The 21,821-nt window shown below is 44.3% G+C and overlaps 1 protein-coding gene across 1 annotated transcript in view; it reads right to left on the bottom strand.

Moving 5' to 3' along the window:
- Positions 1–21,821, bottom strand: part of LOC139388465 (neuroligin-2-like) — an 80,192-nt gene that overhangs the window by 6,200 nt on the left and 52,171 nt on the right. The window contains exons 5-7 of the mRNA XM_071135133.1: positions 9,072–9,257; positions 4,347–4,612; positions 3,995–4,148 (exon numbers count right to left, since the gene is read on the bottom strand). Of these exons, the coding sequence (XP_070991234.1) occupies positions 3,995–4,148; positions 4,347–4,612; positions 9,072–9,257 (606 nt within the window). The remainder of the gene's footprint in view (positions 1–3,994; positions 4,149–4,346; positions 4,613–9,071; positions 9,258–21,821) is intronic.

The raw sequence follows: 21,821 nt of genomic DNA, 5'->3' as shown, positions 1-21,821 counted from the left end.
ATGGATAAATCACTCCAATCTTTTGGGCTCTATAACAAAGAACAAACAGCAAAAACAAATACGTGATCAAATACAAATCTTAGAATCAATTATTAAAGACTACCAGAACCCACTGGATTCTCCAATTACATTAAATGAACTACAGGACAAAATACAAACCCTCCAACCCAAAAAGGCCTGTGGGATTGAAGGTATCCTAAATGAAATGATAAAATACACAGACCACAATTTTAAATGGACTGTACTTAAACTCTTTAACATCATCCTCAGCTCTGGCATCTTCCCCAATATTTGGAACCAAGGACTGATCACCCCAATCCACAAGTGGAGAAAAATTTGACCCCAATAACTCCCGGGGGATATGCAACAACATCAACCATTTGAAAATCCTCTGCATTATCATTAACAGCAGACAAACATTTCCTCAGTGAAAACAATGTACTGAGCAAATGTCAAATTGGCTTTTTACCAAATTAACGTACGACAGACCACGTATTTACCCTGCGCACCGTAATTGACAAACAAAAAATTCTAAACAAAGGCAAAGTCTTGTCATGCTTTGCTGATTTAAAAAAAAAAAGGTTTCCACTCAATTTGGCATGAGGGTCTGCTATACAAATTGATGGAAAGTGGTGTTGGGGGAAAAACATATGACATAAAATCCATGTACACAAATAACAAGTGTGCAGTTAAAATTGAAAAAAAACAAACATACACATTTCTTTCCACAGGGCCGGGGGTGAGACAGGGATGTAGCTTAAGCCCCACCCTCTTCAACATATATATCAATGAATTGGCGAGGGAACTTGAACAATCTGCAGCACCCAGCCTCACCCTACTAGAATCTGAAATCAAATGTCTACTGTTTGCTGAAAATCTGGTGCTTCGGTCCCCAACCAAGGAGGAACCACAGAGGCACCTAGATCTTCTGCACAGATTCGGTCAGACTTGGGACAAAAATAATGGTGTTCCAAAAAGGTCCAGTTGCCAGGACCACGAATCCAAATTCCACCTAGACACTATTGCCCTAGAGCACACAAAAAACAATACATACCTCAGCCTCAACATCAGTGCCACAGGCACAGTGGGGCAAAAAAGTATTTAGTCAGCCACCAATTGTGCAAGTTCTCCCACTTAAAAAGATGAGAGAGGCCTGTAATTTTCATCATAGGTACACTTCAACTATGACAGACAAAATGAGAAAAAAAATCACATTGTAGGATTTTTAATGAATTTATTTGCAAATTATGGTGGAAAATAAGTATTTGGTCAATAACAAAAGTTTCTCAATACTTTGTTATATACCCTTTGTTGGCAATGACAGAGGTCAAACGTTTTCTGTAAGTCTTCAAAAGGGTTTCACACACTGTTGCTGGTATTTTGGCCCATTCCTCCATGCAGATCTCCTCTAGAGCAGTGATGTTTTGGGGCTGTTGCTGGGCAACACGGACTTTCAACTCCCTCCAAAGATTTTCTATGGGGTTGAGATCTGGAGACTGGCTAGGCCACTCCAGGACCTTGAAATGCTTCTTACGAAGCCACTCCTTCGTTGCCCGGGCGGTGTGTTTGGGATCATTGTCATGCTGAAAGACCCAGCAACGTTTCATCTTCAATGCCCTTGCTGATGGAAGGAGGTTTTCACTCAAAATCTCACGATACATGGCCCCATTCATTCTTTCCTTATCAGTCGTCCTGGTCCTGGTCCCTTCTATTTTGGTTTCATCTGACCATATGACATTCTCCCAATCTTCTTCTGGATCATCCAAATGCTCTCTAGCAAACTTCAGATGGGCCTGGACATGTACTGGCTTAAGCAAGGGGACACGTCTGGCACTGCAGGATTTGAGTCCCTGGCGGCGTAGTGTGTTACTGATGGTAGGCTTTGTTACTTTGGTCCCAGCTCTCTGCAGGTCATTCACTAGGTCCCCCCGTGTGGTTTTGGGATTTTTGCTCACTGTTCTTGTGATCATTTTGACCCCACGGGGTGAGATCTTTGCCTTGAGCCCCAGATCGAGGGAGATTATCAGTGGTCTTGTATGTCTTCCATTTCCTAATAATTGCTCCCACAGTTGATTTCTTCAAACCAAGCTGCTCACTTATTGCAGATTCAGTCTTCCCAGCCTGGTGCAGGTCTACAATGTTGTTTCTGGTGTCCTTTGACAGCTCTTTGGTCTTGGCCATAGTGGAGTTTGGAGTGTGACTGTTTGAGGTTGTGGACAGGTGTCTTTTATACTGATAACAAGTTCAAACAGGTGCCATTAATACAGGTAACGAGTGGAGGACAGAGGAGCCTCTTAAAGAAGAAGTTAGAGGTCTGTGAGAGCCAGAAATCTTGCTTGTTTGTAGGTGACCAAATACTTATTTTCCACCATAATTTGCAAATAAATTCATTAAAAATCCTACAATGTGATTTCCTTTTTCTCATTTTGTCTGTCACAATTGGTGGTTGACTAAATACTTTTTTGCCCCACTGTAACTTCCACAAAGCTGTGAACAATCTGAGAGACAAGGCAAGAAGGGCCTCCTATGCCATCAAAAGGAACATGAAATTCGACATACCAATTAGGATCTGGCAAAAAATACTTGAATCAGTTATAGAACCCATTGCCCTTTATGGTTGTGAGGTTTGGGGTCTGCTCATCAACCAAGAATTCACAAAATGGGAAAAACACCAAATTGAGACACTGCATGAAAAATTCTGCAAAAATATCCTCAGTAAAACGTAAAATACCAAATAATGCATGCAGAGCATAATTAGGCCGATATTCACTAATTATCAAAATTGAGAAAGGAGCCGTTAAACTCTACTACCACCTAAAAGGAAGTGATTTCCAAACCTTCCAAAACAAAGCCATCACCTACAGAGAAATGGACCTGGAGAAGAGACCCCTAAGCAAGCTGGTCCTGGGGCTCTGTTCACAAACATAAACAGACCCCACAGAGCCCCAGGACAGCAACACAATTAGACCCAACTAAATCATGAGAAAACAAAAAGATAATTACTTGACACATTGGAAAGAATTTACAAAGAAACTGAGCAAACGAAAATGCTATTTGGCCCTAAACAGAGAGTACACAGTGGAAGAATACCTGACCACTGTGACTGACCCAAAATGAAGGAAATCTTTGACTATGTACAGACTCAGTGAGCATAGTGTTGCTACTGAGAAAGGCTGCCGTGCACACTGTGCACAAAATGAGGTGGAAACTGAGCTGCACTTCCTAACCTCCTGCCAAATGTATGACCATACTAGAGACACATATTTCCCTCAGATTACACAGACCCACAAAGAATCGAAAACAAATCCAATTTTCATAAACTCCCATATCTATTGGGTGAAATACCACAGTGTGCCATCACAGCAGCAAGATTTGTGACCTGTTGCCACAAGAAAAGGGCAACCAGTGAAGAACAAACACCTTTGTAATTACAACCTATATTTCTGTTAATATATTTTCCATTTTGTACTTCAACTATTTGCATGTCATTACAACATCATATATTATTTTGGAACTTTTGTGAGTGTAATGTTACTGTTTATTATCTATTTAACTTGCTTTGGCAATGTAAACATATGTTTCCCATGCCAATAAAGCCCCTTAAATGGAGAGAGAGAGAGAGAGAGAGAGAGAGAGAGAGAGAGAGAGAGAGAGAGAGAGAGAGAGAGAGAGAGAGAGAGAGAGAAAGAGAGAAAGAGAGAGGAGACATAGAATCAGAGCAATAGATAGATTAGAGAGAGAGAGAGAGAGAGAGACAGAGTGAGAGGGGGGAGACAGAGAATGAGAGCAAGAGATAGATTAGAGAGTAACAAAAGATGGGGAGGTTAAGGAACAGAGAGCCCTTGAATAACCACCAATGAAATACTAAAGCATTGCAAAATAAAATATTTATCTATTATTAATAACATACATGGGTAAGTGGAGCATTACTTCTGCTCCTGTGGGGGCGACAAATATGTTTGTGTGTATGAGAACATTTATAACAAACTCTCACCCTCAGGGTATCCATACAGGTTGTCCACAAAGTTGGAGATGGTGTAGTCAAAAGAGGCTGCAGAGATCCCATCATCCCCCTCACTGTCATCCACAAATTTCAGCCCTTCTCCCTGGTTCACTCCCAGCAGGATGTCATAGTTCAGGAACTCCCCCTGGTGGCAGCACACACACACACAGCATCACAGAACATGGAGGTAGAAAAAGACACTGCGATAGAAACAGTAATAGCAGACGTTGCATAAAAATGCCAAATACATAAAAGACTGTGAGAAAGACAGATAGAAATACAGTTAAGAATAATTGAAAGACAGAATAGACATGTTGTTTTGGAGCTAGAGGCTGAGTCCGACCTGTTGCATGAGAATCTCAGGGTCGTCGGGCACCACGTCTCCATCCACCACTGGGCCGAAGGCGATATGATATCTGGCCGGCTGGATGTCCTGGTCCACCAGCTCCCTGAAGGTTTTCCTCCTCAGACACTCCACCAGGTCGCCTGTGTCCCCGTAGCTGCAGCCTACCTTCTTAGCCAGGATCTGGGTGTACATGAGGGGTCGGTAGTTGACCGACCAGCTGGAGATGGCTGAGCCACTCTGGGCTATGGCTCTCTGGAACAGACCTGGGGGTCACAATAGGGTCAGAGGACTCAGATCCCTGAGTGTATAATAGATACAGGGCACTGTACTGTCTGTATCTAGAGAAAGTATCACTCTCTCCATTTACGCTGTCTTTTCATCCCTCTGACACACTCACTAGCTTCTCACGAGGCCTTCAAGGCACTACAGAGAGAGTGCTTTAATGATGCATGCATCAGAGGAGGAGCCGTGGCACCGTGAAGTATTACATATGGAGGGAGCACTGGTCCAGATATGCTGCCTCTCACCCCAGCCCCACTAAATCACTGTAAACATTAGGCTTGCCAAATCCACTGGTTCTCTCACATCACATACGGAGGCAGGCCGGCACACAAAATGGCGACAGGCCGGCACACAGCTGTGTTGGTGTTTCCACTGACTGGTGGCTGTGTTGAATGGAGAGAGGGAAAGGGAGAGGGAGAGGGAGAGGGAGAGGGAGAGGGAGAGGGAGAGGGAGAGGGAGAGCGCGGGTAGAGAGAGGAGAGTACTGCTGCACTGTTATGTAAAGTGCCTTGTTGTCCCCCTGTTTTCATCTGCAGATTCTGTCATTAATAATTAAGACCCCCTTCGCCCCATTCCATCCCCCATCCTCTGCATGTGCCACCTCCCCCGCTCCTCTCCCTGTGAAATCAATTAAGACTCGTCTCAGCTGCAGCTCAAGTTCTGTGCTCAGCTCTGCTCTCTCCTACTCACAGACAGACACATCCATATTGACAGGCCTCGTTATAGTGCTCTCTCTCTCTCACAGACAGACAGACACACACACATATCCATATTAACTCAGTCCAAAGTGCTCACTCATACACCAGTCACTTTCTCATATACACAAACGGAGATTCATATTCTACACCGTAGAATCTACAATTAGATTTTCTATACCGAAGTCAAATTAATTATGTTGTCATTTGCATATTGATCTGATTCAACAAACCTATTCTATATGTGGCTCAATCTCAGATAGTCCTATCCATATTGGCCTAAAGTTCTATCCCATAATACTCTACCTACCTCATTGATATTCATACATTATCCTAGGGTTCAATGACATACTACCTTGTTACTCAGTTAGACACTATGGAACTGAGGCAAGAGAAACATTTGTCTTTAAAGGCCCGGTGCAGTCAAAATTCAGTTTTCCTATGTTTTGTATCACATTGTACAACAGCTGATGAAACTAACACTATATAAGTGTAAAGAAAATTGAGCAGTGTTATTTCCCAATAGTTTTTGGTTGAAAATACAATCTACATAGGACCTTCTAATCAGCCTGTTCGCATGGGCGAGAGTTTTGGCTTGCCTCGTGACATCAGGTGGTCAATTGGTTAATAGACCGATAACAAAGAGAGATCCAAACCATACTGCCCATAACAGCTAGTTTTCAGTTAACCTCCCCATTCAGTCCACTCCCAGACAAAACATTTTTTTCTGAAAAAGCCATTTTTGCCAATTTAAAAGGAAAACTATTATAGTAAGGTACTGCATTGTTACCCAGAAATGATATGATATCGATATAAAAAAATGGCTGCATTGGGCCTTTAAATACACCTCTCTGGGTTTCCATTTTTAACACATACCTGAATGGTAGGTAAAACATGTTGAATAGTGCTATCGTGTTGATGATTGAAATGGTAATATGATGATTATGATGGCAGGAATACTGGGGATTGTTGTCGTAGATGATGATATTGCTGTTATTGTAGATGACTGTTAATTTATTTACTTGTTTTTTCTTTAACCTTTATTTAACTAGACAAGTCACTTAAGAACAAATTCTTACTCACCCCGGCCAAACCCGGGCAACGCTGGGCCAATTATGTGCCGCCCTATAGGACTCCCAACCATGGCCGGATGTGCTACAGCCTGGATTCAAACCAGGGACTGTAGTGAAGCCTCTTGCACTGAGATTCAGTGCCTTAGATCGCTGTGCCACTCGGGAGCCCAAAATGACATTAAAAAAAATGTTTACATTTTTTTCCTCCCCAATTTCGTGAAATTAGTTGGTAGTTACAGTCTTGTCCCATAGCTGCAACTCCCGTACGCAGTGGCGGATATAGGTATAGGCGACATGGGCACGGGGAGCCCGCACAAAAAAAGTTGGAATGGTGACATTTGCACGATCGGTTTTCTATTGCTCATTTGCACTTCTTGTCAATGATATCATGTCACCGTGTGGGATTGTAGGTCAATTAACCTTGTCGGGGTGTGCGCCCTGATTCTACTTTGTGAGCTAGGCAGGCTACTGCCTGGGAAGGTCTCCCACTCAGAAGTACGAGATGGGGAGAGGGCGGGGGTAGGTTAACCTCAGGTCTCCCCACTGGAAGCCAGAGGTAGGGGGAGCGGGGAAATCTATCAAATAGCGCACCTCTAATTTTGTACAGTATAATGAAATTAGTCAAATCAGTCACACTATGAAATGCTACCAACTAAACCACAATTCATTCATAACACTGTGAATATATAGTTTGGTTTGTGCGAAATTAAGAATAATATACAACCAGTCTGCACACCACCAAGGTGAATGGGTTTAGTCTTGACTCTTGGTTGACAGTGTTGGGGGATGAGTAATGTATTGATGCTTGAGTGCAGGGAGAGGCGAAGGTCGAGAGCTGTGCGTTCTCCGATACACAACCCCGCCAAGCCGCACTGCTTCTTGACACAATGCTTACTTAACCCGGAAGCCAGCCACATCAATGTGTCGGAGGAAACACCATACACCTGGCGACCGTGTCAGCGTGCATTACGCCCAGCCCACTACAAGAGTCGCTAGAGCGTGACGGGACAAGAACATCCCTGCCAGCCAAACCCTCCCCTAACCCGGACGACGCTGGGCCAATTGTGCGCCGCCTCATGGGTCTCCTGGTTGCCTGGGATCAAACCAGGATCTGTAGTGACGCAGCTAGCACCTCTGCGCCACTCGAGAGGCCCCTGACTATCATGTTTGATGATGTTGGCGATGATGATCACTAAAATGATGATGACTGTTCCCAGATAGCACATTTGGTTCTTTGGAAGTTGTGGGAACGTATGTTTTTGGTTTCACATCGGCTGTGGGAACGAACCTATATGCTTCCTGACCAGAAAAACGTAATTAAAAAAAAAAAGTTCTGAGAATAGAAGTGAAAATGTGTCAGTTTTGGGTTGCAGGGAGGTTCTGAGAATGTTTTACTCTAGTTCCTTGAATGTTTTCCTAGAAGGTTTTATTAATGCTCTGAGAACAGAAATGATAGGTTATTTGATGGTTTTTTAATAAGTTCCTTAAAACTTTCACTGAACGTTTTCAATAAGACTTTGAATAGCACTGCTAGCTTATTTTGGGTTCACTTTTTTGAACTCCAGGACACACGGAAATTCATTTCCTATAATACTCTGTTCTCTATTCATGGAATTAGTGTGCATGGCCAACACACCTGAGAACATTTAACAAGATCGAGGATAGAGAGTTTTGTTGATGCTGAGTATGGAATGTAAATGTTTTTAACATTACTAAAGTTCTCTTGTTTTTTTTGGAACGTTATCTTAACATGCTTTTTAACTAATACTCTTGGAATGTTCTATGAACGTTACTAAAGTTTCATGTTTAAAAAAAAAAGTTTTCTTAATGTTCTTGGAACAATTTGAGAACATGACCATAAATAGAACCATGAGGAAACCTGTAGGAAACGTTATGCTGAAGTACTGAAATTCCCACAGAAGAAAGTTTCTTAACGTTCTCTGAACTATTTGAGAACATTCCCAATGTCAAACCAGTTGGAGAACCTTCCTAGAACATTACCAAAATGTTAATGAAATGTAACCATGTTTGAACTTTTAGGAAACATTCTGTAAAAGTAATGAAAGAAGAAAATAATGTTTTTTTTGTCAAGTTCCTTAATTGTGCTGAGAATGTTCCAAAGCCAAGCAGCTATTCTGCACCATTCCCAAAAGGTTGTGGGAAGGTTGTATGCAAAATAACCATAGGACAACTACACGCTCACCAGGCTCTAAGAAACATATGGTTCTCAGAACATTATATGCTATTACAGGGTTCTACAACCCTGTTCCTGGAGAGCTACCGTTCTGAACAGGGTTGGAGTGAAAACATAGAGGAGGGTAGCTCTTCGTGAACAGGGTTGGAGTGGAGTGAAAATGTAGAGTAGGGTAGCTCTCCATGAACAGGGTTAGAGAGCCCTGTGCTAGTGTTACGGTGTTGCTTCCGTCCCTCTCCTCGCCCCAAAGTGGGCTCCAACCAGGGACCCAACGAACACATCAACAACTACATCCCACGAAGCATCGTTACCTATCGCTCCACAGAAGTCGCGGTCCTTGCAGTGCAAGGGAAACAATTACTTCAAGGTCTCTGAGTGACGTCACCGATTGAAATCCCACTAGCGCGCACTGCTAACTAGCAAGCCATTTCACACCGGCTACACTAGCTGGGTTATGAATATGACGACAGGTCCTTACCCTCGGAGTGGTGGGAGAGAATGAGCAGATTGACACAGGAGGCTCCAGCCCCGGAGCCAAAGATGGTGATCCTCTCTGGGTCTCCTCCAAAGTGGCCAATGTTCTCATTGAGCCAGCGCAGAGCCTGGATCTGGTCCAACAGACCATAGTTCCCCTTGGCTGACTGGTCCCCGGTACTCAGAAACCCTGCAGGACAGAGAGGGGTGCATGGAGGGAGGAATTGAAGGTAGACGGATGGTATTTGAGTGGAGAGGCAGCACAATGGAAAGACAGAGAAGGGAAGAGTGATTTGAGGAGTGAGAGGGGTACACAAGGATGATAAGATGACAGAGAGGAAATATTGATGAGAGGAAAGTGACCAGAATGAGAAAGAGGAATACATGAAAAGGCATGGAGAGAAAGAGGATGAGGGTTGGTTGAAGAAGAGGGAGAGAAGAGGGAGAGAAGAAAATATGATTATGTTTTGCATCTTTTTATGTCCTCCACAAGCAAAGATGGCCGCAGCGTCAAGTGACAGTGGCCTGGGTGTTTACGAGGCTGCAGCTCGTTAGCAGCCTCAAGTGCTTTAACAGAAACTTTGGCAAATTAGTCAAGCACTGTATTATCTGATAAAGGCAATGGCACTCATTTTTAATACCTATGTCGTTAAATGAACGCAGCAAAGAGAGCTCGTTAGGAAAGAGGAGAGGCACTGTAAACACACTCATAGACACGCACACACACACACACACACACACACACACACTGGCAAAAACAGAATAAATAAAAACCATCTAAAATGTGTTATAACGTCATTATCTGTGTTGAACAGCTAATGGGTGTTGCTGGTGTTTTCAAATGTACATAAATCTGGCCATATATTACCTATTACTCGTTACCTTACAGTATTACTTTGTGTGGAAAGCACACATCATATTACTAGTTACATTACTTTGCGTTACTTTCATGAAAACAATCTCAAAATCTTACCGTTTGTTTGACTGACTGAGGGAGCAAGGCGAGCCATGCGCTCTCTAAATAAGATAGGCTACTTACTAATTCAGGTTTGATCACTAGTTCCTCCTTTCATCTGTGGCGCTGCTTTGCTGTGCTGGTCTACAAGTGCTGCACTATATATGGGCTGCTTAATTAGCTGTATATTCTGTAAGGCAAAAATCTGTTAATTCAAAATCTTTCTCTCGAACCGCCATTTCCGGTTCTGGACTGCACGTACATGGACCCATAAAGACGTATAGAGGGCACACTTGTCACTAGAAGGAAAAGCCCTCTATAGGCTTTGCGATCACAGAAGTGTTCAATGGCAAAGATCAGAGGAGCGCCCTTTATACATTTCTATGGACAGCAGCAGTCTTGACATTTCTCCAAACAGCCTTTCTTCGCTTGCTCGAGAACTCAATTGGAAACAAGTCGAGATGGATTTGATTTGATTTGAAACACACACCCGACTGTTTGACTAAGTAACAATAATAATATATTACCCAGTATTAACCAATTAGAAAAAGTACAGCGTTATTTTACTCTGTTACTCGTAAAAGTAATTTGATTACGTAACGCATTACCCCAACACTGCTCAATTCAAATTTCAGCAATCTTCAAGTTATAGATTTGGAATTGAATTGGAAAAAGACTGTTTGGACTTTGTGGAATTGAAATTGAATTGGAATTGTAAAATTATTTAATCTTTGTAATTTAATTGAAATTCAATATTTCTACATTCCCCAGTTAATGGAATTACTGCACTTAATATCAATAATTGACTGCAAGATTTGTTATAAATGATTTCAACTTGTATTTCTATATTCCCAGTATAGCTAGACTGTCTGAACTGTTGGGGATAATATTCAATTGGGAATTGAATTATTGGAATTTACCTAACATTGGAATTGACAGGAATGGAATTATCTCTGAATTTAAAGACTGGCCCGGAATTTGAATTAAATTAAATGGAATTTATAGGGAGAAGGAATGGACTTTGAATTCAATTTGTGGAATTAACCCCAACCCTGCTGGGAGCAGAGCATCACTCTGTTATCTGTGGGTCTGAGGCCTAGCTACTGCTTTACGATACAGAGACACACTCATCTGTCTCACTCGCCTGCCTGCCTGCCTGCCTGCCTGCCTGCCTGCCTGCCTGCCTGCCTGCCTGCCTGCCTGCCATTTATCTGTTGGTTAATTGGTGGTTTGAACTTAATAGTTACTGCATGGGTGGATTGCAAACAATGCCAGCCGTGATTAATACCTGTGGTACTGATATGCTACAACTGTACGAGAAGTGGAACACGACAAAGCCACTACATGTCAACTGACGTGTTAGACATGACTTCATGAAAATGGAAATGATGTGAAGGGCATTCTGTGAATGGTGATTATACATGTTTTTCTGAGGAGTTGTATCTCCAGTGTTTTATATTATTCTGTGCATAATGACCTTCACAGGCAGATTAAATGGATCATGATGTGTCAGTAACAGAATCCTTGCTAAGAGTGTTGTGTAATTGATTGTCCTTGAAAAGAGAATGCCATCCTGGCTCCATGGTTCCACACCATGTAGGTCAAGGCAAACACCCCTCCAGGAGGTGCATTACAAGGGACTAAGAGGGAAACAATGTTGAAACCCTTTCATGGCTTCAGGAGAGGGTTTTGTATTCTCTGTAGATGGTAGCCCCATTTCTAAAGAGCAAAGGGCAGAGAGGGAGGACTGGGGAGAGGCCTGGGGAGAGGCCTGGGGAGAGGCCTGGGGAGAGGTCTGGGGAGAGGCCTGGGGAGAGGCCTGGGGAGAGGCCTGGGGAGAGGTCTGGGGAGAGGCCTGGGGAGAGGCCTGGGGAGAGGTTTGGGGAGAGGCCTGGGGAGAGGCCTGGGGAGAGGTTTGGGGAGAGGCCTGGGGAGAGGCCTGGGGAGAGGTTTGGGGAGAGGCCTGGGGAGAGGCCTGTGGAGAGGCCTGGGGAGAGGCCTGGGGAGAGGCCTGGGGAGAGGTCTGGGGAAAGACAGAGGGACAGAGACATAGGCCATGCAGCCATTCACTCATCCACTGCTGCTTAACTACCCCCAGTGGCACAGTCAAAGAAAAGAGACCAAAATAGGACTGAAAACAACAGCAATCTGACCTCTAAACCCTGAGCTTTGAGCGAGAGAGTGAGAAAGAGGAGGGAAAGAGAAAGAGAGAATGAGAGAGAGCAAAAGAGTCAGGAGAGAGAGAGCTAGAGAGTCAGGAGAGAGAGAGCTAGAGAGTCAGGAGAGAGAGAGCTAGAGAGTCAGGAGAGAGAGAGCTAGAGAGCGAGAGGAAGGGATTAAACAGATCAAGATGTACAGGGACATCAAGATAAAGATCTAGATTAGTGAGTTCACTCACTGGGCGGTCCTCATCCACTGGCCTCACTAAATGGTCACCCGGTGATTGGACAGTTGATAGAGTGATGACAGAGTGGTGTCTCAGTGTGATAATGGTTTGGATCATGGTGGTTAGGGGCAGGGTCTCAGTGACCTTACGACCTCTGAACTGTGACCCGTACTACTGGCTAGAGCCAGAGGCGTGAAGATGTGTCCTATCTCATAGCAGCTGTGGTGAGCTGTCTGCCTGCCTCTGTTGCCTGGCAACCAGCCAGAACTACAGTCACAGAGATCTGGGCACACTCTGGCACGACACACATACACAGACTTAAAGTCAGACACACTCGCATGCTCACATGACCTCTTCCCCATTCTATTTGATAGGATAGGAGGGAGAGGGGAAATATTTAAGATAAATCAGACAGGTTTTTTCAGTCTTTTCCTCTTTCAATCAATTCAATTCAATTTGCTTTATTGGCATGACGTAACAATGTACAATATTGCCAAAGCTTACTTAAATCAATCTCTCGCTCAGTCTTTTTCTCCAATCTCTCTCTCAATCTCTCTTGTCTTTTTCTCTTTCAATCTCTCTCTCTCAATCTCTCTGTCTCTCTGTCTCTGTCTAGAATAGCATTCTAGTTTGCTCAGTTTTTTGGTTAATTCTTTCTAATGTGTCAAGTAATTATCTTTTTGTTCTCTCTCTCTCTCTCGCTCAATAAGTTTTCTTTTCGATACTTTTCCTGTCTGCTGAGTTGGGCCTCGTGCTTCCTTTAGCGCTGAGAGCAGCAGATTACAAGGCCGAACTCATGCATATTCTACACTCGCTTTAGGTAACGGCCAAGGAAATGTGAAGAGAGTCTTCAACCTCGGAGAGAGAGAGGAGGAGGGATATGGTGGAGAGAAATAAATGAATGGGAGGATAAAGTGCACTAGATTGAGGGTTATTTGAGCTCTCTGTAAGCATCCACCAGACAGCTGTTCATGGAACACCGCCCCTCCTGCCTCTGGAACCGTAGCAATACAATATCACACCGATATTTAGGACTGTTCTTTACAATATTTACAACAATGGGAGTAATCAGTGTAATATTGTGAAAGATTGATATTTCATCACGGGAGACGGTGAAAAAACATGATCATTAATTCATTGTAGCTGCATATATTTATTGTAATGGACACCTTGATAATCATACAGACCTTGTATGTGGGGGATTGAACCTTTGTATTTGAGATGAATTCTGTGTTCTAATCATGAATTATGAGCTATGAGTAACACACACGTTCTCTCTCTCTCTACTTCTCTCTACCTCTCTCTCTCTACCTCTCTCTCTACCTCTCTCTCCTCTCTCTCTCTCTCTCTCTCTCTCTCTACCTCTCTACTTCTCTCCCTACCTCTCTCCCTACCTCTCTCTCTAACTCTCTCCCTACCTCTCTCTCTTTCTCTCTACCACTGTCTCTCTCTCTCTCTCTCTCTAACTCTCTCTCTAACTCTCTCTCCATACCTCTCTCCCTACCTCTCTCTCTAACTCACTCCCTACATCTCTCTCTCTCTCTCTCTCTCTCTCTCCCTCTACCTCTCTCTACCTCTCTCTACCTCTCTCTCTATCTACCCCTCTCCCTCTCTCTCCCTACCTCTCTCTCTAACTCTCTCCCTACCTCTCTCTCTCTATCTACCCCTCTCCCTCTCTCTCCCTACCTCTCTCTCTAACTCTCTCCCTACCTCTCTCTCTCTCTCTCTCTAATTCTCTCCCTACCTCTCTCCCTACCTCTCTCTCTAACTCTCTCCCTACCTCTCTCTCTCTCTCTCTCTCTCTCTCTCTCTCTCTACCTCTCTCTCTAACTCTCTCTCTAACTCTCTCCCTACCTCTCTCTCTAACTCTCTCCCTACCTCTCTCCCTACCTCTCTCTCTAACTCTCTCCCTACCTCTCTCTCTCTCTCTCTCTCTCTACCTCTCTCTAACTCTCTCTCTAACTCTCTCTCTAACTTCCTCCCTACCTCTCTCTCTACCTCTCTCCCTACCTCTCTCTCTAACTCTCTCCCTACCTCTCTCTCTAACTCTCTCTCTAACTCTCTCTCGACCTCTCTCTCTACCTCTCTCTCTAACTCTCTCTCTAACTCTCTCTCGACCTCTCTCTCTACCTCTCTCTCTAACTCTCTCCCTACCTCTCTCCCTACCTCTCTCTCTAACTCCCTCCCTACCTCTCTCTCTACCTCTCTCTCTACCTCTCTCTCTACCTCTCTCTCTAACTCTCTCTCTACCTGAACAGGTGACTGGTGGAGCAGTTGGCTGAGTGGAGTCAGTGCTGTGAGAGCCAATTAGGACTAATGATATTGTTGGGATGTGTTTTTCTCCACTACAGTGGCTCAGTAAAAGCTTGTTCTATTCACTGATCCAAGGTGAGTGTGAGTGTGTGTGTGTGTGTGTGTGTGTGTGTGTGTGTGTGTGTGTGTGTGTGTGTGTGTCCAGCCACTCAGGTGTGTAGAGTCAGAGTATAGGAGATAGCTAGCCTGCTGTGTGAGTGAACAGGCCCCTACAGACCTAGAGTCTCAGACAGGAACAGGACAATTATCAGGAAGTCACTGAACAAACACATCTATGAATACATGACTAGGTGAATAGAGAGCTATACCCAGAGAGGAGAGGAGGAGAGGAAGAAGGGTGGTATGGAATGAAAAGAGGGCCAAAAAGCAAAGAAAAGGGGGATATGAAAGGCGATGGATACAAGGAAAGCATTACTGTAGATTTAGTAAATTATTCAAATGAGCCTTGCAAGATGGAGAGTAATGAACAGATGGGATGAAGACAGAGACAGGGATGTTACACTTCTACAAAAACATTAATCAAATTCAATCACATTTATTTTTACATCAGCAGTTGTCACAAAGTCTACCCACATGTATGTAGAAGCACAGTGGAAAAGCTCCCTAGAAAGGCAGGTACATAGGAAGAAACCTAGAGAGGAACCAGGCTTGGGGCATTGGCGGTTCTAGCTTGTATGGTTCCCTGCGGAACCCCCCCCCCCAAAAAAAGAACCATTCTGCACTAACTGTAATATTTTGTCAGACATTTAGAACTTCACAAATAAATAATCATAACATTTAAAACTATATAAATATAAAAATACAGTATATACAAAAATAAGACTTACTTATTTTCGATATCTATTAAAGACAAATAGAAAAACATTTGTTGAATGTTGATCTGGCACTCAAGCATCAATACATTACCCATCCCCCAACACTGTCAACCAAGAGTCAATACTACATTACTCATCCCCAACACTGTCAACCAAGAGTCAAGACTAAACCAATTCACCTTGGTGGTGTGCAGACTGGTTGTATATTGTTCTTAACCATTTCACACAAACCAGAAAAAAATGCAACAATATGTCTGTGAAACTATATATTCACAGTACTATGAATGAATTGTGGTTTACTTGGTAGCATTTCGTTGTGTGACTGATTTGACTAATTGTATTAGTACTGTACAAAGTTACAGGTGCGCTATTTGATGGTGTTAGGTGCTTATTTTTCAGAGTAAATAACCCACGGACACTAGAGAAACTTTAACTAAGTTTATTCTTCCCAAAGGTTCTGTACAGCTGAAAACAGACAGCTAAAGATTTCAGAGTTTATATACATCCTACTTAAGACACTCCCCTTTCTCTCCAATCCTTACATTTTATGTCTCTACAGGAAGCTAATAAAGAGGGAAACAGGATTCCAAACATTTATTACTCTCTTAAGAGAATCTGTCCTCACCTCCTGACCTCAACCCTTCTTTCATCTAATACACAGATGTCCATCTGTCTCCCCTGTATCAACACATCGCTCTCCTCTCCTCCATCAAACACATTCCAAAGCCTTCTTCTTTCTTCTAAGAACCATTAACTTCTAACAGAACCCAGTCTCTTTCATTTCCTATCATTCATTTAATATCTCAATGTTCAAAGTTTAGCCGATTCCAACAATAGATTCCCCCGTTCCTCCTACCTCAGGCTATCAGTGGGGAGACCTGAGGTCAACCTACCCCCGCCCCCCTCCCCATCTCGCACTTCTGAGTGGGAGACCTTCCCAGGCAGCAGCCCACCTAGCTCACAAACTAGAGCGACAAGGTTAATTGACCCACCGTCCCACACGGTGACATGATATCATTGACATGACGTGCAAATGAGCGATAGAAACCGATCGTGTAAATGTCACCATTCCGATATTTTGTGTGCGGGCGACCCGTACCGCCCCCGGCAAGATGCCGCCCCGGGCGGCTGCCCATGCCGCCTATACCTAAATCCGCCACTGCGTACGGGGGGGGAGGCCAGTCCTCTTCTGGCTGTGCAGGGTATTGATTATAAGAGTACATGGCCATCTAGGCCAGATTGTTCTCCTCCTAATGCACATCTCATTAGTGTGAGGGAACCAATCTATTATAGAGAAAAGGTCAATAAGAGACAGATACAGATGTAGGATCTTAATTTGAGCCAGTTCACTACAGAAGGAAAATAATCCTGCAGCAAAAGGAAATGTGAGTTATCATGTGGATTATAATTAATGGACATTTTTGTAGGGGATGAAATATTTTTTTCCTAAAGTCTAAAATGTCATAGTGGAAATAACACATTTCAGAAGCCTTTTTTAACCTCAAATACACTACAAGTTTAAAATGTCCTGCAACATTGTGATCAAATTAAGATCCTATATCTACAGTATATACACCGAGTATACAAACATTAAGAACAGCCGCTCTTTCCATGACACAGACTGACCAGGTTCAGGGTCTACAGACGATCACGGATTACAAAAAGAAAACTTGCCCCGTCGCTGACATCGACGTCTTGCTTTTGGACAAATTAAACAACTTTTTTGTGTGCTTTGAGGACAATACAGTGCCACCGATGCGGGCCGCTACCAAAGAATGTGGGCTCTCCTTCTCCGTGGTCGACGTGAGTAAAACATTTAAACGTGTTAACCCTCGCAAGGCCGCTGGCCCAGACGGCATTCCTAGCCGCGTCCTCAGAACATGCCAGCTGGCTGGTGTGTTTACGGACATATTCAATCATTCCCTATACCTGTCTGCTGTTCCCACATGCATCAAGATGGCCACTATTGTTTCTGCTCCCAAGAAAGCCAAGGGCATTGAACTAAATGACTATCGCCCCGTAGTACTCACTTCTGTCATCATGAAGTGCTTTGAGACTAGTCAAGGATCATATCACCTCTACCTTACCTGTCACCCTAGACCCACTTCAATTTGCTTACCGCCCCAATAGGTCCACAGATGATGTAATCACCATCACACTGCCCTAACCCATCTGGACAAGAGGAATACCTATGTAAGAATGGTGTTCATTGACTACAGCTCAGCATTCAACACCATAGTACCCTCCAAACTCATCATTAAGCTTGAGTCCCTGGGTCTTGACCCCGCCCTGTGAAACTGTGTCCTGGACATCCTGACAGGCCACCCCCAGGTGGTGAAGGTAGGAAACAACATATCCACTCTGATCCTCAACACTGGGGCCCCACAAGGGTGCGTTCTCAGCCCCTCCTGTACTCCCTGTTCACCCACAACTGCATGGCCATGCATGCCTCCAACACAATCAGCAAGTTTGCAGACAACACAACAGTGGTAGGCTTGATCACCAACAACGACAAGACAGCCTACAGGGAGAAGGTGAGGGCCCAATGTCAGCAAAACAAAAGAGATGCTTGTGGACTTCAGGAATCAGCAAAGGGAGCACCCCCTTATCCACATCGACAGGACAGCAGTGGAGAAGGTGGAAACTTTTAAGGTCCTCTGTGTACATATCACCGACAAACTGAAATGGTCCACCCACACAGACAGCGTGGTGGAGAAGGCGCCACAGCGCCTCTTCAACCTCAGGAGGCTGAAAAAATATGTCACTGAAAACCCTCACTAACTTTTACAGGTGCACAATCGAGAGCATCCTGTCTGGGTGTATCACCGCCTGGTACGGCAACTGCACCGCCCACAACCGCAGGGCTCTCCAGAGGGTGGTGCGGTCTGTACAACCCATCACCGGGGGCAAACTACATGCCCTCCAGGACACATACAACACCCAATGTCATAGGAAGGCAAAAAAGATCATCAAGGACAATAACCACCAATGCCTGTTCACCTTGCTTCCATCCAGAAGGTGAGGTCAGTACAGGTGCATCAAAGCTGGGACAGAGAGATTGAAAAACAGCTTCTATCTCAAGGCTATCTGATTGTTAAACAGCCATCACTAGCACAGAGGTGGCTGCCTACCTACAGACTTGATATCATTGGCCACTTTAATAAATGGAACATTGGTCACTTTAATAATGCCACTTTAATAATGTTTACATATCTCACATTACTTATATCATATGTATATACTGTATACTACACTATCTATTCTATACTATCTATTGCATCTTAGCCACTCTGTCACTGCTCATCCATATATTTTATACTTATATATTCTCATCCCATTCCTTTACTAGATGGTGTGTATTAGGTTTTGTTGTGGAATTTGTTAGATATGACCTGTTAGATACTGCTGCACTGTCAGATCTAGAAACATAAGCACTTCACTACACTCACAATAACATCTGCTAACCATGCGTATGTGACCAATAAAATTTGATTTGATTTAGGTGCCAGGCGCACCAGTTTGTGTCAAGAACAGCAACGCGGCTGGGTTTTTCACGCTCAACAGTTTCCCGTGTGTATCAAGAATGGTCCACCAGCCAAAGGACATCCAGCCAACTTGACACAACTGTGGGAAGCACTGGAGTCAACATTGGGGTGCAACTCAATATTAGAAAGGTATTCTTAATTATTCTTTATTATACTCAGTGTACAGAAGAGTAGGACAGATACATAAACATACATATCGATATAGAGACAGAGGGAAGAACACCGGGAAATGGAGAGACAGCCTTCAAAGCTACGGCAGGTGGGGGCAGATGAGAAGAAGGGAAAATATGGTAGTGTATAAATCAGTCCAGTAGTGAGGTCCACAGACGAACATGTGAAATGACATGATTGAGTACAGATTGAGTATTACCGTAAGATGTCTGCCTTCCACAGATGAGGCTGTGTTCAGAGAGAGAAGCACAGTGTTTTCAGACTACATCGTTCATGGACGGCTTGTTCTTCTTGTAAACACGAGCCTGTGTCTAACAGCGTAAAATTGGACTCATAGGTGAAATTGCTCATTGTGCAATGTGAGGTAACCTTTCAGATCAACCGTATCCATCATGGCCTTTATCAGTATCTGTGTGTTTCAGAGAAGTCCCTATCCTTCTGTATAGACGGGTTGGTTGATAAGCAACAAAACCAAAGCGTGCGCAACAACGATGGGGCAAAACAGACAGGGTTGGTTGAGGTTGTTCATAACATGTAAACTATATTTCGTCTCCAATGTTTATCGAAAACATAAAATAAAGTTGCACAATGAGCAAATGTCTCCAAAATACATCCTTACAGGTGTTGGTTAGCTAGCTAGCTAGCAAATTTGAGCCATATTAGCATAGATGTGACATCAGTCCTAACACCTCAAAACAAGACATGGTCTCAAGAACAAGATCAATCGGGCTGAAACGAGACACTTACAATTCACCACATGGCAGTTTCTTTTCATTGCTGTTAACCATCTGGCCGGCCAGAATCACAACACAACAAGCTTGCACTTCGCTTTGGTGACATTGTCAGCTAACCCGTCTATTTTATTATCGGGCTGTTGTAATGTCAATCGTTGTGCACTCTCCAGTGTTATCCTGTTGTGTTATGCAGGATTGGGTTGTGGTCTATTCTATGTTGTTTCACCATCTAAATGATTATTCCATACAGTAACACTATACCCCATCTCGTTTCATTTCATGCCTCCTCCACTCGCTACGTTTGTGCAGGCAAATTCACTTTCTCCTGACAGGCACATGCAACAATAACCAATAACCAAATCACCTCATTATAAAAGGGAACATGCGATTTCTCGTAATACTGAAATCCCAACACTGGCTCTATTTATTCAATCGGAGCTGGGTTTGTCATTATGAGATTACTGTACATTGAAACCTATAGGCTGTATGCTGAAGGAGAGAGCTGGGAATGATCACTCAGGGATTTGGTGTTTGTTGGTAGAGAGGAAAGAAACAAACACATGAGATTAACTCATTAGGAGTCTTCCGATCCTGTTCAATCAGAGAGATGGGTCTGATCTGATGGAGAGAATGGGGATGAAATGATCGAGAAGAGAAGAAGAGAGGAGTGGTTGGAGGAGAAGAAGGAGAAGGAGAAGAAGGAGAAGAGGAAGACAGCAAAGTGTTACATTTATCTTCCTGAGGTGAGAAGCCTCTCTCTCTCTCCCACAGTCCAGTGATGGTTGGCCCTTCCCCAGAGTTCATTAATTAGTTAATTAGTTAATTAGTCTGAACAGATGGCTGTGCAGCACAAATCAGGAGGCTGCATTGGCCTGGAGCAGCCAGGAGGAAGGTAATGGTAAGGTGAGTAGGCAGCAGCATTGGACTGGAGAAGCCAGGAGGACAGTAGGGAGGAGGTAAGCAGCCGGGAGGACGGTAGGGGGGAGGTGAGCAGCCAGGAGGACAGTATGGGGGAGGTGAGCAGCCAGGAGGACGGTAGGGGAGGTGAGGTGAGCAGCCAGGAGGACAGTAGGGGGGAGGTGAGCAGCCAGGAGGACGGTAGGGGGGAGGTGAGCAGCCAGGAGGACAGTAGGGGGGAGGTGAGCAGCCAGGAGGACGGTAGGGGGAGGTGAGCAGCCAGGAGGACAGTAGGGGGGAGGTGAGCAGCCAGGAGGACGGTAGGGGGGAGGTGAGCAGCCAGGAGGACAGTAGGGGGGAGGTGAGCAGCCAGGAGGACGGTAGAGGGGAGGTGAGCAGCCAGGAGGACAGTAGGGGGGAGGTGAGCAGCCAGGAGGACGGTAGGGGGGAGTTGAGCAGCCAGGAGGACAGTAGGGGGGAGGTGAGCAGCCAGGAGGACAGTAGGGGGGAGGTGAGCAGCCAGGAGGACGGTAGAGGGGAGGTGAGCAGCCAGGAGGACAGTAGGGGGGAGGTGAGCAGCCAGGAGGACAGTAGGGGAGAGGTTAGCAAGCAGCAGCATTGGGCTGGAGCAGCCAGGAGGATATTAGGGGGAAGGTGGGAGGCAGCAGCATTTGGCTGGAGCAGCCAGGAGGACAGTAGGGGGGAAGGTGGGAGGCAGCAGCATTGGGCTGGATCTCTATGTACTAGTATACACACTCCTATCTTCACCATGCTAAACACTGCTGGACTGCACATGGCTGACATTTGGGATTCTTCTCAAACAGACATCAGACATCTTTTCCCCTTTCCACAAAGCACAAACATATCATAAATTAATCTAACATCCACAAAAACGTTTCATTTGTTTGAAACCCTTATGAAATTGTAAGAGAGTATAG

This window comes from Oncorhynchus clarkii, chromosome 29 (assembly GCF_045791955.1).
Source record: "Oncorhynchus clarkii lewisi isolate Uvic-CL-2024 chromosome 29, UVic_Ocla_1.0, whole genome shotgun sequence".
NCBI classification, from domain to species: Eukaryota; Metazoa; Chordata; class Actinopteri; order Salmoniformes; family Salmonidae; genus Oncorhynchus; species Oncorhynchus clarkii.
The sequence above is the reverse complement of the archived record's forward strand: the minus strand, read 5'-3'. Positions and strand labels throughout refer to the sequence as shown.